This window comes from Garra rufa, chromosome 20 (assembly GCF_049309525.1).
Source record: "Garra rufa chromosome 20, GarRuf1.0, whole genome shotgun sequence".
NCBI classification, from domain to species: Eukaryota; Metazoa; Chordata; class Actinopteri; order Cypriniformes; family Cyprinidae; genus Garra; species Garra rufa.
The window spans coordinates 28,366,522-28,385,991 of NC_133380.1; the positions used below are offsets into that span (position 1 = coordinate 28,366,522).

General features: G+C 39.9%; 1 protein-coding gene across 1 annotated transcript; it reads left to right on the forward strand.

Moving 5' to 3' along the window:
• Positions 1 to 1,558: 1,558 nt before the first annotated feature.
• calcoco1b (calcium binding and coiled-coil domain 1b) lies at positions 1,559 to 18,635 on the forward strand. Its single transcript, XM_073825538.1, has 12 exons — positions 1,559 to 1,690; positions 1,797 to 1,899; positions 6,385 to 6,593; positions 6,940 to 7,152; positions 7,272 to 7,420; positions 7,503 to 7,572; positions 7,785 to 8,039; positions 8,159 to 8,284; positions 17,529 to 17,591; positions 17,679 to 17,818; positions 17,875 to 18,016; positions 18,546 to 18,635. The coding sequence occupies exons 1-12, from the start codon at positions 1,559 to 1,561 to the stop codon at positions 18,633 to 18,635; spliced, it is 1,692 nt and encodes a 563-aa protein (XP_073681639.1).
• The last annotated feature ends 835 nt before the right edge of the window (positions 18,636 to 19,470 follow it).

Sequence of the window (19,470 nt, forward strand, 5' to 3'; positions counted from 1 at the left end):
TGATAATCCTCCAGTGAACACGTTTTTCAAAGCAGATGCAGTAGCATAGGCCCGTCTCTTCACCCGCACAAACGCACCCAGATACGGAAGATAGCACCGTTCTTTTTATTGTAAGTAAACCCGTTGACATGATGTCCTGACAGGCTAGAGTTTGTTCAGCCTCCATAAACACAATAATTTACCATGACGATGATCAATTGAAATTAAAAATAGCTACGGAAAACACACTAACTCACGACTGCTCCTACTGAATAACAACAGAGCTTGGCGAACGACTCCCTCTCGTGACGTCATATGACGCGGTGTGGAAAAAAAGCTGTTTTTGAGAGCGGTCAAGGAAATCGTCACTTTGTCGTCAAAATTTGTGCCTTTAGGTCTTGTAAAATATTTTCAAATCCTGCATTAACGGTTCGTATAGTATTTTCATACACGAATATATGTTTATCTCGGAATTTTTTTTAACCTGCGATATGCACTTTAAGTTTGTTGTCAGACAGCAATAAGAGCAGCTGATCTTACTGACTGATTTATAATCTTTTGGACTTCATTTCCCAGAGTGCTGCAGAGGTGGGCAGCCCTTTGACATGTGCATTTGTTATTGTTTATTACACTCACAGAGTCAACTTAAGTCTCATCAAGATCATAGGCACACATACAAGGACATGGGAGATCTCAGATGATCTGATTCTTCGATAAACCTAATTTATAATAAGGTAGGAGTAAAATTTACATTGTTATTTTAACTGTGGTATTCCTATGCCATTTTAAATGTAGATTTAGAGCATCAAAACTAAATAAATAAATGATAATAATACAATTAAAATAAAAAAGTTTTTTGTTCGTTTGAATGCTAATCTGCTGCTGTTCATGTTGAACTGGCAGAGCGTCTGAACCCCAGGTCATGGGTTTAATTCTTAGGTAGCATATATAGAGATAAAGTGTATGGCTTGATTCCATTGTAAATCACTTTGCAAGAAACTGTCTAACAAATTTAAATGATTTATGAAATGTGTGATATTTTACTGATTTAAAAGATTTAAAAAATCATTAAATCATTAAAATATTGAGGTGTCAGTATATCTAAACAAGACTTTATATCTGAGAACAGATACAAAAAATGCCTTAATGATTATGTTGTACATATAAGTGCCTATACAGTGATTAAATTAAAATATTATAAATGTAAAAGATTATGAAATGATGATTACAGACTAATGGACTTGACTGCTACTTCTGTGTAAACATTCAAAGAAAGAATGCTGTTACCACACTCTCATGCAGTTTCACAACACTTGGAAATCCAATAGCAGTCGTCTGTAGTGTCAAGCATTGCTGTAGTCTGTAGCTTAATGGAAAGACACTAAATATATCTGACTACTACACAAATACGATTGTGCAGATTCAAATTTCCAGCCACTTCAGTTATTTTGAAGCACTGAAAATGTTCTGCAATCATACACATGATCCATTTAAACAGCAGTTTTTTTTACACACTATTTGACAGATTTACTGATTTCTTTGTCAGTGCAGTCATATGACCTAATTTATAGTCACTGATATGGAGGAAAACAGCACTCTAACTTTCCGAGATGTTGCCGAGAGCTATTTCTCACAGACAAGGGTGGACTGTCGCTACACTATAAGCAGACAACACAGCTGGAGCAGTCATGACTGGATAGGGCTTTTTAAGGTAAATCTTGTGCTGAATTAAACACTGTGTTTATTTTGTACAAAACAAAATATGTGGAAAAGATTAACCTACAAAGCAAATACATATTACTCATCTTGTTTCACAGGTGGGATGGCTGACGGTGAAAGATTACTACACGTTTGCCTGGGCTCTAGCACCAGAAGGGTACCAAACAGGAACAGATGCAAACTGTAGTGTGGCCTTTCAATGTATGCTAATATTTGATATAAAATATACTATTTTATTTGTGTTTGTTTATATATAGAAGCCCAGTGTTTTTTGTTCTTGGAGGCACACCAGTAGTACAAATTTTGGATGTCTCCCTTATATAACTTATTTATTTCAAGCCTTGGGCTGTGTTCAAAATCAATCCCATACCCACTCTGTACTTTAGTCCACTAATATAGTCCAGCTAAAGGAGTGAATGAAAATGAATAAACAAATTCGGACACTGAGTGCATTGGAACAGCTGCTGGTTTTGCATAGTGTGTGCTTGCTGTTTAGTAATAATTTGAAATTTAGCAAACTGGCAGCTCCAGTAGTAATGAAAACATTTGTCTTAAACTCTGTCGTGCACTGAAGGTTCACAGAAACATGCACCCTCCACTATCCTTAATGCAAGAAGTTTGGAACAATCAAAACTCTTTTTAGAGCTGGCCTCCTGGCTAAACTGAGCAAACGATGTAGAACGTCCCTAGTTAGAGTGGTGACCAAAAGGCTGATGGTCACTCTAGCTGAGCTATATGATCATGTATGTAGATAGGAGAAACTTACAGAAAAACAAACATCACTGCATGCCACTGATCTGGGCTTTATGGCAGTGTGGTCAGACTCAATCCTCTGCTCAGTGAAAACACTTGGAATTTGACTAAAAAAAAAAAAGTACCAGGCACTGTGCCATGTCAACAGTAAAGTGTGTGGTAGTAGCCTCATGCTATGGGGGTGTTTTTGAGCGAGACTGAGGGATTCATCAGAGTAGAAGAAAAGCTTAGTGCAGAAAAATATAGACATAGCCTTAATAAAAACCTAGAGCATACAGAACCTCGGACTGGACAGAAGGTCACCTTCCAACAGGACAATGACCCTAAGCACACAGCAAAAGTGGCTCTGTGAATGACCTTGAGTGGCCTAGCCAGAGCCTGGGCTTAAACCTAGTCAACATTTCTAGAAAAAACATTGAAAATGTCTGTTGGCCCTCATCCAAACTGACACAACTTGAGAGGTGAAGAGGTGTGGGGAAGAATGGCAGGTAATTGCCAAATGCAGATGTGCAAAGAGTGTTGCATCATACCAGAGGATGCGTTAACGAAAATGTTCTGTTCAGTCATTTACTAAATTGTTTTAGCAGTGATTCCCACCCCTATCCATTTGGTAGCTAGTGTGCTACCTTGTGGCAGTGTGGCTCAGCCTCCAAAATAAGTCCTTAACTCCTCTCTAGTTATTTTCTAGCTGACTATCAAGTTTATGGTCGCTGAATAGATTATCTGTGGTAATGTAACAGTACACAATATAAAGCTTACATGCTTTTATTGGCGTTTTTCCGTGTTTGAAACACTGATTGATCTACTACATGAGACATGATACAGAGTTGTACTGTATCTTAAAAACCTTCTCACGTTCAATCATTTTTTATTTGCTGCCGTAACTAGTAGTAAAGTGGAAGAGATAATCAGTTCAAGCACGGCCGCTTCACAGCAATCTGTCATGCCACATACCAGCACCAAAACAGTATTTTTTGTTTGAATTCATTGTTAAAATAGACATAATTTTAAATCTGAGACTTTGTTTCATATCAAAAGTAACAAAACACAAAGATTATTGCAATAGCCAGACAGTAGCCAGACGCCAGACAGTAGCCAGACTGCAGACAGTCACTTGCAGTGTCATTGGATGCTGTGCCGGAGACAGAGGGCATGAAAAACTCAATAGAGCAGCGGTTCCCAATTCCAGTCCTCGCGACCCACCGCTCTGCACATTTTGTGTGTTTCACGCATCGCTTCCGACGTTTGTTCTATTCCAACGTTACTGCCCTTCGAAGTGGACATCACAGGATATTCCGCCATTATTCATTAGTTCGAAGCGAGCGTATTTGTTCCATTTGAAGGTCATTAAAGCGTGCGAGACGTAAATTTAAAATGCATTTATTTACAGATGCACTTATGTCACACTTCTCTAGTAAGTTTCATCTGTGTGTGAAGACGCTACATGCGGGGACGTAGCGCAAATATGTGAATGAATGTTTCGAAGTATAGTAAACAGATTTCCCCCGCTTAGGGAGCAGGGAGCAATGAACACTTTGCAGGGACCAATCGGATCGCAGTTCCTGCACGGACCTCACTTCTAATGAGCTGGTTATCTGAATCAGGTGTGTTAACTAAGAGAGACATGCAAAATGTGCAGAGCGGTGGGGCGCGAGGACTGGAATTGGGAACCACTGCAATAGAGAGCAGGGAAGCACAGCTTCCCAGGTGTGACTCACACCAGAAGGGAACAGTAGTTTTCTAAGTTGACTGGTATGCCATCCGGAACCATTAGATAGCTGAAATGTAACTGGACCTAACTGCTTTTGTACCTGCTGTGTTTGTGACCAGAAAGAGTGGTGCTGGTTTTCTTGTGTAGCCACTGAAACTTCATCCAGTCCAGCAGGAATTTCTTGCAATCTGGACCTTTATCTTTGCATTTTATCTGCCCTGTGCTATGAGCTGTTGTCCGCACACACTGGCTTTCACTACAGGGTTCCGACTGTGAGAAATAGAAGGGTAAAGTATGTATAGGGGCAACTCTGCTCTGTAGTGTAGAAGAGTCTGAGAAAAAGATTTGTTGAAAGTTAGCCTTGTGCCAAGCGAGCTCTCAGACCATTTTTCAGCAAATAATTAAATCTATTTATGCATTCGCTTGGGTGATAGTAAGATGTTAGTAACTCAGCAGACACTAGTTGAGGGCTATTGTCTGTCATCAAGGTCCTTGGCAGGCCTCAGTGGGCAAAGAGCAACTTGATGCAAACAGCAAATCAGTGATGGAACTGGACATGACAGAGCACGCTCTGGCCAGTTTGAGAGTAAATCCTAAACTACCACAATGAAAATGCAATTGATGTGGCACATCATGGAGTTCACCACAGATATCCAACTGAATGTGTTCCCAAGGTTTAGTTGGTCATGGTGAAGACTCCAGTGGTGGTGTCTTCCACTTACAAGACATTGATTATAGTTCTGAACAAGCTCCTCAATGTCTTTGTCCAACCCTGGCCACCATACAAGATCCCTACAACGCTGCTTGAGTTAAATGTGCCGAGATGGCCCTGATGTACAATTGCCAGTGCTCGTCCTCTGAATTTAGCAGGGATAATGGTACAATGCCTGTGCTGCAGACAAAGGCTTCCCTCTGCTTGCTGTTTTCCCATTTCTGCTGTGACTTCCTCACACAATTTTTTGTGAAATGTGGTGAAGTGTCTCAGTTGCTGATTTTACCGTAGGATCTAAGAGAGACTGGTGTGTAAATGCAGCTGAGCACTGAAGGTCTTTAAACAGTGTCGGCCATTCTTGTTGCTAGGGACTATACTGACAGTCAGAATTTGACCCCACGTGTTGTCCAGCAGAGAAATGTCCAGACTCATAAACAGATTCAGTTCAAGGATATTGCTGCCATGGAACATAATGTGAAATAGGAAGTTGGACAGGGCCTTGTTGCCATATTAGACAGGCATCTGTATAAGACCAGTAAAGTTGATTGCATAACTTCCATATCCAAACAAAATAATAGAGGTCAGCTGGAGGGCAAGCATGGCAGGAAAAATTCATTAGTGACTGTGTGAAATAGCAAAACTTTAGCCCCTGTGTCTAGTAGCAGGGCAATGCAAATGTCCACTTTATTTACAACACAGGTTGAGAAACCTGCTAAGTTGTGGCCTAACACTTAGAGAGTCGGCCTTGTAACCTGATGGTTGCGGGTTCGAGTCTCAGATCTGGCAGGGATTGTCATTGGTCATGAATGGTCAATACCATAACTGAGGTGAGACCCTTGAGCAAGCCACTGAACCACCAACTGCTTCTCATCAATATGGTTGCCCACTGCTTTGGGTATGTGTTCGCGGTGTGTGTGTGTGTGTGTGTGTGTGTGTGTGTGTGTGCGAGCTTGGATTAGTTAAATGCAGAGCACAAATTCTGAGAATGGATCACCATACATGGCCACATGTCCTTTCCTTTTCAATGAATGGCTTCAGTTTTTGACAACATCAACATGTTTGTCCCCATTATTAGTGTAATTAAGCATGCAACAATCACTTCAAATAGTGCCCTATTTAATGGTATAGGGAGTGATTTTGAACACAGCATTGGAGTCTCTACCAATGAGCTGATACAGAAGTGTTTGACTGGAAGGAGTTGTAAAAATATATAGTGGTGGTGTGCCTTTAGGGTTGGGAAACACTGCAGTAGCCTATATATAGTTTGATACATGTGCAGTTCAGGTTAATGCTGTCATATGTCCTACACCAGCAGAAACAGTAAGTGAAATAACAACTGCAGTTCTTGGTAGAACCAGACCACTCAGTTACCATCTGATACTTTAAAACTGTTGCAACACTACTGCAAGTGCCTGACGTCTTTAAGGCTGTACCAGGCTGTTAATGTTTGTCACATGTTTTGGTTTTAGGAGTTTTCTGATCTTCTTCCACTCTTCCTGTCGTCTTTCAGCATCCTATCTACCAAAACCTGGTGGGGAGGTGTATCAGTTTGTGTATGTGGATGAACATGGCGAGATATGTGCGGTCAGTTCTCAGTTTACCTTTTGTGCTCCAAGACCTTTGGATGAACTTGTTACGCTAGAGCAGGAGAAAAATGGTGAGGAAGAGGAGGAGGGAGATGACCTGCTGGTGGTGGTGCCAAAGGCTCTGATCCTGCAGGTGGGGCATTTTTCAACACACAAGACCAGAAAACAGAGAAGACATTTGACTGTAACAGAGCTTTTCAATCACCCTGATTAATATTTGAACACCTAAGCTACATTAAAAAATGTATGCCATTGCAACATAAAGCAAAATACACTTTTTAGTTGTTAGCAAAATACACTTTTCAGTTGTTAGTGGAAACTACACTTGTGATTACTTTTTAAAGACAACTGTGTCAGTTCAGACGTTTTAAGTGTGACTTTAGAGTCCAAAAACATTTTTTAAGGTAATTGAATCTATCTTACTATACAAAATGTACAGATTTTCTGTGTATATTCTAAAATATTTCTGGTATGTCTAGAATCTTTTGGAAGGATGCCAGCACGAGTTACATGAGCTACGTAAGAGGTTTGAGACTGCTGATGCTGAGGTCGAAAGAGAAAGGAAGAGATGGAAAACTGAAAAAGATGAGTTTGAAAGAGTACAAAATGAGATGAGGAGTCAGACTGATGAGCTAAAACACAACCTGAGGCAAAGCCAAGAAAAAAATGAGGAACTCAAGCAAAAACAAAAGGTACAATCAAATTTTGGGCATGCTTCTGGAACATCACTAGTCAGAGAAAAAAAAAAAAACTAGATACATAGAGAGACCTATGTATATAAAACTTTAAACTTAGGTATATTTGCCATCAGGATATGCAAAGCACTCATGAAAACATAACTGCTGAACTTAGTGGGCTGCTAGCAGAGAGAGATGAAAGCCATCAGCGAATCAAAGAACTTGAACAGGATGCTGCCACTCTGACTCAACAAAAACAGGACATAGAGGCCGAACTGGACAGGTGTCCATTCTTTGTTTATGGACTGTTCATTTCTACAGAATTTAACCGATTGATTAAATAAAATAGCTATTTTTTTCTGCAGAATGAAGGAAAGAGTTAAAAAGATGACCATACAAAGGCGAGATGAAGAAAAGGAGAGGAAAGATTTGCAGGTGAATGAAACCAAAATGTTGCATTCAACATTACCGTTTACATTCTACATTGAAATATTTCCTGCATTCTGTGAAATAATTATGAATAATTAACTAATTTGTTTTTATAATTTGAACAAATTTGCATTATATTGACTTCAGAATTTCTGGTGAAGGTCCTGGTCTGACAGAGTAAAACTGCATGGTTATGTGAATTAAAATATATTCTGCAGATAGAGAATGAGCAGGCTCATGCTGAGCTGCGGACCCTCAAAGAGCGCATTGAGGCTAGTGAGCGTAGCACTGAGGCCCTCCGCAGGGACCTGAGTGAACTGGGCTCCTTGCAGAGTCACAGTCATGCAGAGCTGCATCAGGTCAGACTGCAGTCTGCACAGATGAGTTTACAACTGTCCCAGGCTAACCTGGCACTCCGTGAGGGTCAAGCCACTTGGGCCCAGGAAAAGGAAACTTTAAGACAAAGTGCAGAGGTAAAAGAAATATTAGTCATAATTAAACCTCTCTCTCTACAACTATTAACACTTTCATCAGATCAGCCACAACACCATAAGTAAGAATGCCACTCTCAATCTTTGTGCTCTTGTTAAAGTTGGATAAGGATCGTATTCTCAAACTGAGCCGTGAGCTTCAGAAAAAGGAAGAGTGGCTCCAGGAGGAGAGAACAGAGCGAGAAAAACTGGAAGTGGAGCTGGGGAACGAGAAGGATTGTAACCGAGTAAATATTCCATGACACATGCATGGCCTATAATTAAACTTTCACCTCAGTCAGAGCTTTCTGTATACCCGGAACATATGTGGGTCACATTACTAATCTTGGAGCAGCACCAGTATGAGGCAAGAGTTGCTTTAAAAAAAAACTGTAAATAAGCTAACCAAAATAGATTTGAAGCACCGCTATAAAATGCATGTGTATGTATTACAGAAGTGTTTTTCCCCCTCAGTGATTCATGTTAGTGGATGCCACGGCATACTGGTTAAATTGGTTAATAAGAAATACATAAGTTAGCAAACTGAATGGATTAAAGGGATAATGGCATGAGGAATCAAAATATGGTTGATTTTTTTGACATATAAGTGGTCAAAAATACTGCAAGTTTTATCCCTCAAAAATTAGTGTTTGTTGAAACTAAACCACTAAAATGTATTATTGATTTAGTTCCTCCACTTTACGTTGTCACACTGTGGTAGATATTTACATCTTACTGTTTTAACAGCAGCACATCAACACCTACATTACCTTTATTGTTCTGTTGACTTCTTCCGATAGTTTGGTTTGTAGATGATAGCAAGTTGTCAAGCGTTATAGGTGATACCACAGGTATTATAATCATTGAATTGTTGGCCCTAGTAACACTTCAGATTAGGGATACACTATTAACTAATTGAATATTAGCATGCATATTACTAGCCAATTACTAGGCTGTTGTTTAGTACTTATAAAGCACATATTAATGCATGACTATATTTTAGATCCCTTAGCCCTACTCTGTACCTAAACTTAACTACTACAAATGACTACCTTACTTATTATCAATAAGCAGCAAATTAGGAGAGTAAAACTCTTAGGTAACAATGAATATGTGTTCACTAATCCCCAATGTGTTAATGCTTTTCACAGAATCTTTAGAATGTTTTATTAAAGGCAAGAACTTTATCCATCTGGTGTAGTAGTTGAGGCTTGGTGTGAAAGAAATACAGAAAGAAAAAAGGTCCAAGATACAACCAGATTGTCACGAATTGAGTTGTCCTGTCATTAACTCTTGCACTACACATCATGGACTTCAGCCCCCACAAGCCACTGCACTAATCACTGCATTCACCTGCTCCCTGTTTCTCACTGCACTGATCACTGCTCTCACCTGCAGCTCATTCACACACACACAGCTGCAGCTCATCACACGGACAGCTTATATGCCACTCACACACACAGCTTCCTCGCGAAGTCTTGTATTGCCCCGGCTGCATTTTTAAGCGTTTTCCCAGTTTCCTAGTCTCCGTGTTTTCAGAGTTTCCTAGTTTATTCCTGGTTTTGTTTCCTGTTTTGCCTTGTTTTCTCTGTTTGTTTCTGTTGTTACTTTGGACTGCCCATCTGGTTTTTGACTCACACTTGGTTACTGGTTTACTCTCTGGATTATCTTCGCTGTTGTTGTTTGCTGGTGTTGACCCTGTTTGCCCCGACTACGATCTTGACAATAAAATGCTGCAAATGGATCCGCACGTCTCAGTCTGACTCCCGGTTACAGAAGACTTCGCCTCATCAGGATCCAGCAGTTGTGAGTCAACCAGATTACCATGGATCCGGTTAACCAGTTATTGTGTCTACGTCAGAGAGATCTATCGATTGAGGACTATGTACGGCAGTTTTGTGAGTTATCCTATTATGTACCATTTGAAGAAGTTGCTTTAAAGGATTTTTTTCATTTTGGACTTAATGAGCCTATTAAATCATGGTTCCCAAAAGGAAAGTTCAATTGTAGTTTAAAGGACTTTATGGATTATGCACTAATTTTGAGCGGCTCTGCATTCACTGTGGATGTCGCTAAGGAGGAACATAGCACCACTCTAGAGCCTGTTCACAAAACGGCCGCCCTTCCAGAGACTGTTCACAAAACGGCCGCCCTTCCAGAGACTGCTCGCAAGATGGCCGCCCTTCCAGAGTCTCCGCTGGTTCCGCCCCGGCCTTCCAGAGCCTCCGCTGGTTCAGCCCGGCCTTCCAGAGCCTCCGCTGGTTCAGCCCGGCCTTCCAGAGCCTCCGCTGGTTCCGCCCAGCCTTCCAGAGCCTCCGCTGGTTCCGCCCAGCCTTCCAGAGCCTCCGCTGGTTCCGCCCAGCCTTCCAGAGCCTCCGCTGGTTCAGCCCAGCCTCCCAGAGCCTCCGCTGGTTCAGCCCAGCCTTCCAGAGCCTCCGCTGGTTCAGCCCAACCTTCCAGAGCCTCCGCTGGTTCAGCCCAACCTTCCAGAGCCTCCGCTGGTTCAGCCCAGCCTTCCAGAGCCTCCGCTGGTTCCGTCCAGTCGTCCTGAGATTCCTGTCTGCCCGGTTCAGGCTACAGAGGCCGTGTATGGACTGTTGAGTTTCCCACCCACCCTCCCTACTGCTCCAGTCCCACCACCTCTGTCTCCTGACAGTCCCCCTGCTCACCCACAACCCACCTTCGATGCAGAGGACTTGCCGTGGGACTGCCAGTCTCCATCGGTGCCCTGGCTAGAGGATCCCTCACCATCGCCTCCAGTCTCAGAGTCCTGGACTCCACCTCGGCCCTCCGACCCTGCGGCTCCACCCAGGCTCTCTGCTCCCTCGTCTCCGCTGTCGGCCGTCGGTCCACCAGCTCCACCGGGCTCCATCGTCCCTCCGGCTCCGCCCTGGTCAGTCGTCACCCCACCTTCGCCTCTGGACTCTACTCCTCCGGCTGCGCCTCGTCACTCCGTCCTACCGGCTCTGTGGACCTCCTCCCTCCCGTGGGCACAGCCTCGGTCCTCTGTCGCTCCGGCTCCGCCGCGTACCTCCGGACCTCCATCTCCGCCTTGGTCGCCAGAGCCTTGGGTTCCGCCTTGGCCCTCCGGATCCTCTGTGTCGCCCAGGACCATCGACTCTCCGGTTCCTCCTCGGGCTCCACCGGCTCCACCTCCGTCGGTCGGCCCCATGGAGGAGCCAACCCTTCCTCCACCATGGCTTCTCCCTCCGTCGGCTCCGCCTCAGTCCATAGCTCCATTACCCCCACATGGACCTGGCCCTCCATCCCTCCCCCTGTTCCGCCTCCGCTCCACCACCCTCCGGTTTCATTAGGTGGTTAGAGCGCTCCTTGGGGAGGGGCTCTGTCACGAATTGAGTCGTCCTGTCATTAACTCTTGCACTACACATCATGGACTTCAGCCCCCACAAGCCACTGCACTAATCACTGCATTCACCTGCTCCCTGTTTCTCACTGCACTGATCACTGCTCTCACCTGCAGCTCATTAACACACACACAGCTGCAGCTCATCACACGGACAGCTTATATGCCACTCACACACACAGCTTCCTCGCGAAGTCTTGTATTGCCCCGGCTGCATTTCTAAGCGTTTTCCCAGTTTCCTAGTCTCCGTGTTTTCAGAGTTTCCTAGTTTATTCCTGTTTCCTGTTTTGCCTTGTTTTCTCTGTTTGTTTCTGTTGTTACTTTGGACTGTCCATCTGGTTTTTGACTCACGCTTGGTTACTGGTTTACTCTCTGGATTATCTTCGCTGTTGTTGTTTGCTGGTGTTGACCCTGTTTGCCCCGACTACGATCTTGACAATAAAATGCTGCAAATGGATCCGCACGTCTCAGTCTGACTCCCGGTTACACAGATACAACTTCTCATTATGGAGAGGTGATTTTCGGTACCATCTTGGACATCTTAGCCCATGTTAAAACATCCCTTGTGGTACTTTATCTTGAGGTGAACTGTTGGAGTTCAAGGATCCACTTTGTTAGCCTGGTTGAAAAGTTTGGACAACTGAATGCCAAGGCTAATCCTGGTTAATCTTGGTGAAAACCTCCAGTTACACTCCCTCCAGGAACTTGAGTTTCTCTGAGTCTTAGTTTATCTATAGCCTAGACAACTGCCAAACATTCATTTTATGAAGTGGAATACTTCAGTTGTGCTCCCTTGAGGACTTTGACTGTACAAAAAATGGGATCTCAGCAGTGTTTTCTTAAGTGCAACAAATTCTGTGTGACACTGAGATGATATGCCCCAAGAAACTTCAGTTTTTTGAAAAAGTGAAATTTACTCATGTTATGAGTGAGATTGGCCTAAGTCTTTAGGAAATGGTGCTGAGGTCTGTGACATTGTGCTCTGTGTTTTTTTTAGGTGGTGATATCATTGATGTACAGTTAAGTCCGAAATTATTCATACCCCTGACAAATTCTGACATATAAAGTTACTTTTATTCAACCAGCAAGTTTTTTTTTTTTTTTTTTTGACTGGAAATGACACGGGCTTCTCCCAAAAGATAATAAGACGATGTACAGTCGTGGCCAAAAGTTTTGAGAATGACACAAATATTAGTTTTCACAAAGTTTGCTGCTAAACTGCTTTTAGATCTTTGTTTCAGTTGTTTCTGTGATGTACTGAAATATAATTACAAGCAGTTCATACGTTTCAAAGGCTTTTATTGACAATTACATGACATTTATGCAAAGAGTCAGTATTTGCAGTGTTGCAAGCTTTGCACTGGTGGCACTCCGATCCCGCAGCTGAATCCTCTTTAGGAGACGATCCTGGTGCCTACTGGACTTTCTTGGACGCCCTGAAGCCTTCTTAACAATGCAGTGGAAAGTTTTTTTTTCTGGATTAAGTTAATTTTTATGGCAAAGAAGGACTATGCAATTCATCTGATCACTCTTCATAACGTTCTGGAGTATATGCAAATTGCTATTATAAAAACTTAAGCAGCAACTTTTCCAATTTCCAATATTTATGTAATTCTCAAAACTTTTGGCCACGACTGTACACGAGGCATCATTGTGGAAAAATATTACTCATCTTTTATTTACATTTGAACAAAAAGTGGCATGTCCAAAATTATTCATACCCTTGTCAATAATCAATAGAAAAGCCTTTATTGGCTATTACAGCAATCAAACGCTTCCTATAATTGATGACCAGCTTTTTGCATTCCGACCATGTCCTCTGAGGTTTTTCACAGTGCGGAACGTCTTGTGTTTTTTAATAATACTTTGCACTGTAGCCACCGGAACTTCAAAACATTTAGATATGGTCTTATAGCCCTTTCCTGACTTGTGAGCAGCCGCAGGTCCTCAGTGAGCTCCTTTGTCTTAGCCATGACTATCCACAAACCAGCAGCAGAGAGCTTCTGTTTTTCACCTGTTGAGTTGATTGAAACAGTTGTTCCCAATGAATCAGGGCAATTAGGATGCTTTAGAACAGCTTGGACTATTTGGAATGGTATAGAACTTTGAATTTTCCCATAGACTGTGACAGTTTGCAAAGGGTATGAATAATTAGTGAATAAATAAATAGGAAGCATTTGATTGCTGTAATAGCCAAAAAAGGCTTTTCTATTGATTATTAAGAAGGTATGAATAATTTTGGACATGCCACTTTTTGTTCAAATGTAAATAAAAGCTGAGCAATATTTTTTTCCACAATAATGCCTCTTGTACATCGTCTTATTATCTTTGGGAAGAAGCCTGTGTCATTTCCGGTCAAAAAACAAAACTTGCTGGTTAAATAAAAGTAACTTAAAGTCAGAATTTGCCAGGGGTATGAATAATTTCGGCCTTGATTGTATATAAAGCAGATGTTCACTTTTAGGCCAGCCTGCACTCCTTAAATTGACCTTGGGAAGGTAGCAACAGCATTCTGCAAATCATATGGCATGTGCCGAAACTGGAAGAGGCCTTTAGTTTTAATGAACAATGGCTGCGTTTTTTTTTTTTTTTTTTTTTTGGAGTGCAAAAACATACAACAAACAACAAAAAACAACACCAACAACAAAAACAGCAATGATAATAAATGAAAATGAGCAAAAATGACAATCTGAATAATAGTAATGTTAATTAGCATGTTTAGAAATAATAGAAATAACCATAATTTGAAATAGTCGATGATGATAACGATGATATTTTGTGATGACAGTAACAGTAATATCAATAATAACAGTAATAATAATAATAATGATAAAAACAACAACAATAATACTAAAGATGATGATGACAATAATATGTTGTGATGATGGTAACAGTGATATCAATAATATTAACAGTAATAATAATAATAATAATAACAATAATAGAGACTGTGATGTAACGGTAATATTTTGTGATGATATTTTGTAATGACGGCAACAGTAATATCACTATTAATAATAATAATAATAATAATAATAATAATAATAATAATAATAATAATAATAATAATAATAAATAATAATGATATAATCACAATAGTAGTTATATAAATATATTTATATAAAGGGGAAATTAAATAATGAACCATACCCAACACATACCACACCTATCCTATCTTATGTTTCAGTGTGCATGTTTTTTTGTTTCTGTTTTTTTCCCCTCCTCCTCCTTCTCTCCGTTCAAGGCAACATTATAGACATCATATGTATGTAAGCTTAAGCTGAAGTGGTGCATTAAAAGAAGGGTGTGGTGCATTAAAATCAACATGCGGTGCATTAAAAACATGGGTGGTATTTGTTGGGTGCAGTTTTAATTTATTTATATTTATACACTTTTGATTATGTATATTCAATTATATAATCTTCATTAAACCGTTACCGTCCATACAAAACATCATCTCATCAATTTATTACTGCTCAATGTTTCTCTGATATAAATAGTGATAAAAATAATGAAAACAACAACAACACTAATAATAATAATAATAATAATAGAAATAGTAATAATAAAATAATAACAATAATAATAATAATAATAATGAAAACATCATCCCATCAATTTATTACTGTACAATGTTTCTCTGATATAAATAGTGATAAAAATAATGAAAACAACAACAGCACTAGTAATAATAATAATAATAATAATGAAAACACTTATATTACTAATACCTTGTATAAATATATATAATATTTGTTAATGCATAATTAAGATAAGTGTGTCAGATTTGTAAGAGTTGAGTGAGGTCTGATGTTGAATGTTGTGGTTCTGATAAGGAGGTGAAAAATATTCTAGGGAGATGTATTCTGTAAGCAAATTTTTCCAGTGTGTTATATGAATATTGTTTCGGGATTTCCAGTTCAAGAAGATAGTTTTCTTGGCAATGGCTAGAGCTATTAGGAGTATTCTTTTGTTTGTTATTTCCTGATTGAGTGTTGATAGATCGCCCAGTAGACAGAGTGAAGGGGATAAAGGGATGCGACAGCCCAAAAGGTGGGATAGGGATTCAGTGACGTCTTCCCAAAAGTGTTTAATGGGTGGGCAGTTCCATGTGGCGTGGATGTATGTGTCCGGACTATTTTGTGAGCAGTGCAAGCAAGTTTCTGATGTGAATCCCATTTTAGACAGCCTTTCCCCAGTGTAGTGTGTTCTATGAAGGGTCTTATACTGTATGAGCTGAAGGTTGGCGTTTTTAGTCATGAAATAGATATTATTACAAATTTGAGTCCAGAAGTCGGTATCAGGAGCAATAGAAAGATCTTCTTCCCATTTGGTTATCGGTAGGCTTAAGGTTTTATTTGAATTGTTTATCAATTTGTATAATTTAGAAAGTAATTTTTTGGGGGATGATATATTAACTAAATCTGCTACTGCGGAGGGAAGGTGAAAACTGATGGTTCTGGTATTGATTTTAGATAAAACAGCTGATTTGAGTTGCAAATACTTTAAGAATTGATTGCTCCCAATACCGTACTCCTGGACTAGGTAAGAAAATGAAACCAATTTGTTTGATTGAAAAATATGATTGAAATATGATGCGTTTTGTTGATTAGGTACTTATTTTGAATTACTTTGTTACTATCACATGATCTACCAGCATCAGTTGCATCACTTTACTGCCATTCACAAATGGCACTTCATAATCTTGCTGAGAGTAGTAGGTTATCCAGGTACTTTTTGTCTGCACTTTTATGAATTCTTTGAATTTGGACATACTTATTTTGTCCTATACAGTTATTTTATTTTTAATTTTTTTGCATACTATATAGTAGGGAAGTATACAATTTCAGATACAGATTTAGAGTTCTTCCTTTATAATGACTTGTCAGTAGCTGATTAAAATCCAAAAAAGAGAACAACTTGGTGTCTTTGAGTGATTACAGGATGTCATTGTCAGGTATTGGAGAAGGAGAGAGTGAGGACTTAGTTGTAGATAAAATGGAGAGCTTTATTCATATTTCAAACAATAATAATAAAAAAACGTCCCTCTATAGAAAAAGCACAATACAGAAAAGGTGGCAGCACAAACAACAGACACAGGACCACCTGGGCTGGACTGGAAAAGCAAACAGACGGGCCGACCAGCCAGTGGGAACTCATGACTCATCAACACCTCAGGGACAACAACAAAGAGACAGAAATCACAGGGAGAATAAATAGGGAAGGAAACAAGCAGAGTAGCAATGGAAAGCAGGCGGGGGCAAATAAACTAATAAAAAAAAAAGTAACAAGGATGCGGGACCAAGATAAGAGACTAGCAAAAGAGCACATGGCACACAGAAACAAACAAAAGCCATGTGCATAAAAACATGCCAAACTAACATGACAGAAGACACATGCCCAAACAAACACACTAGACAAGACAGAAGAGCAAATAGTACAGGAACCAACAAGTGACATGCCTAAAAAATAAGAAAAGCACATGGCAAACAAACTTTTATCTGCCATGTGTCCTAAAAGAAGCACTGACAGAAATTATTTTGGATATCAGGACCCCAAAACTAAAACTGAACCAAGACTGGACCAAAGTGCAATGATCCAGACCCCATGCCCCTAACACACAAAACATAACAGACACGAGTGCCTGACCAGGCAGTCAGAACTGTGTGCTTCCATAAAACAAGACTGACAGGGATCCTGCCATCACAGATGAAGGAAAAAAACTAGAACAGTGGCGACCACACTCTAACATTCATGCATTATGGGTATCGGATAGGCATTTAGAATAGTCTTCAAATTTACTGTATTGCAAAAACAGTAGGATCCATTTGTAGTGATTTTAAGTTGGGATGTTGTTAAATAAAGAAATGGAAAGTTGTTACCTTACTGGCCCTTCAACCATACCAGAGATTATAACATCCACAGTTCCAAGAATTTAAGGGAATGTCAAAATTTCAATCATAATGTAGGTGTTGATGATGCAACCTAGTCAGTATTTCCTGACAGTGACAGATTTTTTCATGATAAATATATTTAAATTTAGTCCTACCAAAGTCAGCATAAAATGTGGTGTATAAAGTTCTCTCCAGTATTTGGATATTACTGCATTATGTTTGTAAAACATACAGGAACTGAGAGCCAGCCTGAGAGCCCTGCAGAAGGAACAAGAGCAGCATCAGCTGGAGAAACAGGTAAACCTTTCTGAATGTATGAATACTTCTGACTAGTGTGATCTTATCTAATGCCATGCTGACTGGTAGAGTTTTATTCACAAACAGGAGCTCTTAGATCATATCCATGTGCTGGAGCTGAGACTAGACACAGAGACAGATGCTAAGTGGGCTAAAGCAGTGGCTACTGCAACATGTCAGTTCCTGAAATCACATGATCCTTCATTTCCCCTTAAGCATATAATTTAGTAAATGTAGTGCTAGTGATATTTCAGTGAATCTTCATTTTATTTCTTGCAGCTAGCACTGATAGCCCTCCATCAGTTGAAGAAAAGCCACTACAAGAGTCTTTATCTGAGCTGTCTTTAAGTATGGTAGACAGCGAACAATTCAGCTCTGAAGGGTCAACAGAGCAAAGCCAAAAGGATAATGAGATCGATATGATGGTAAGAACCACACAAAAAATAAATATGCTTAAAAATAAAAAATAAAAATAAATACATACAAATACATACATAGTATGATGTGGTACCAAAATAAAGTGAACCAAATCTATCCATTTCATTTTTCAAAACAAACACTTGGTCACGTTTTGTGGATGTATATCAGTTCCCATTTAGTTCACTACTGTTCAACTTTTATCAGCATAGGGACATTTTCTGTCAACCAGAAAGCCTGTTTATATTTTAAATAATAGATCTATTCATTCTATTATCTATAAATACCTTTTTCAAGTACATTAATAGACTGTCTGCTTAATATCTGCTAACATTTTATTTTGATAGTCCCCCAAAAGACATTCTATGAGTAACTTTGCAAGTACATGTGCTAACCATAGCCCTACTAATACTCCAAGTGTTAGTTGACACGTTCTGTAATAGCAAAGTTACATATCATTGGTAGAATGTCTTTAAAGTGAACTGTATGTTTCTTAATTTTCTACAATTTTCTTTGTACCCAATTCCTCACAAAAAGCAAGAGGATCTAGAAGTGGAGCCTTATTCCAGTGTCACTACTGGCAAACATTTACTGCATTCTGAACACAACAACAATGTCTTCAGGTGATTATGATGCACAAATTCAAGCGGTATTGTATAACTTAAGCCTGCCAACATCTGTGTACTTCAGGAACAGTGTGTTCCTGTGCTTAGAACTTCTGTTCACTTTCAACAGTTTTGAAAGCGTTTAGAAATGTTACAACTTGCAATGTGTTTCACTCCATTCTTTCTAATTTATTGTTGCTACAGTGCATTCAGAAAGTATTCAGACCCCCTTTTACTTTTTTTTTAATTTTGTTATGTTGCAGCCTGATGCTACAATTGTTTAAATTCATTTTTCCTCATTAATCTACAATCCATTCATTACAATGACAAAGTGAAAACAGAATTTTAGAAATGTCTGTAAATATCACATTTACATAAGTATTCAGCATGCAACAAAATTTGAAATTTAACTCAGGTGCCTCCCATTTCACTTGATCATTGCTGAGATGTTTCTACACCTTGATTAGAGTCCACCTGTGGTAAATTAAATTGATTGGACATGATTTGGAAAGGCACACATCTCTCTATAAAAGGCCTCACAGCTGACAATGCATATTGGAGTGAAAACCAAACCATGAGGTTAAAGGAACTGCCTGCAGAGATCAAAAACTGAATTGTATCAAGGCACAGATCTGGGGAAGGCTATAATAAAATTTCTGCTGCACTGAAAAATTCTCAAATGGAAGCCTGATGGTCCATGGTCATATATGCAGATGAGAGAACCCTGAAGAAGGACAAACATCACTGCAGCACTACGTCGATTTGGGCTTTGTGGCACAGTGTGGTCCTGAAGGACCCTCAGACTATGAGAAGCAAGGTTATCTGGTCTGATGAACCTCAATTCTAAGTATCATGTT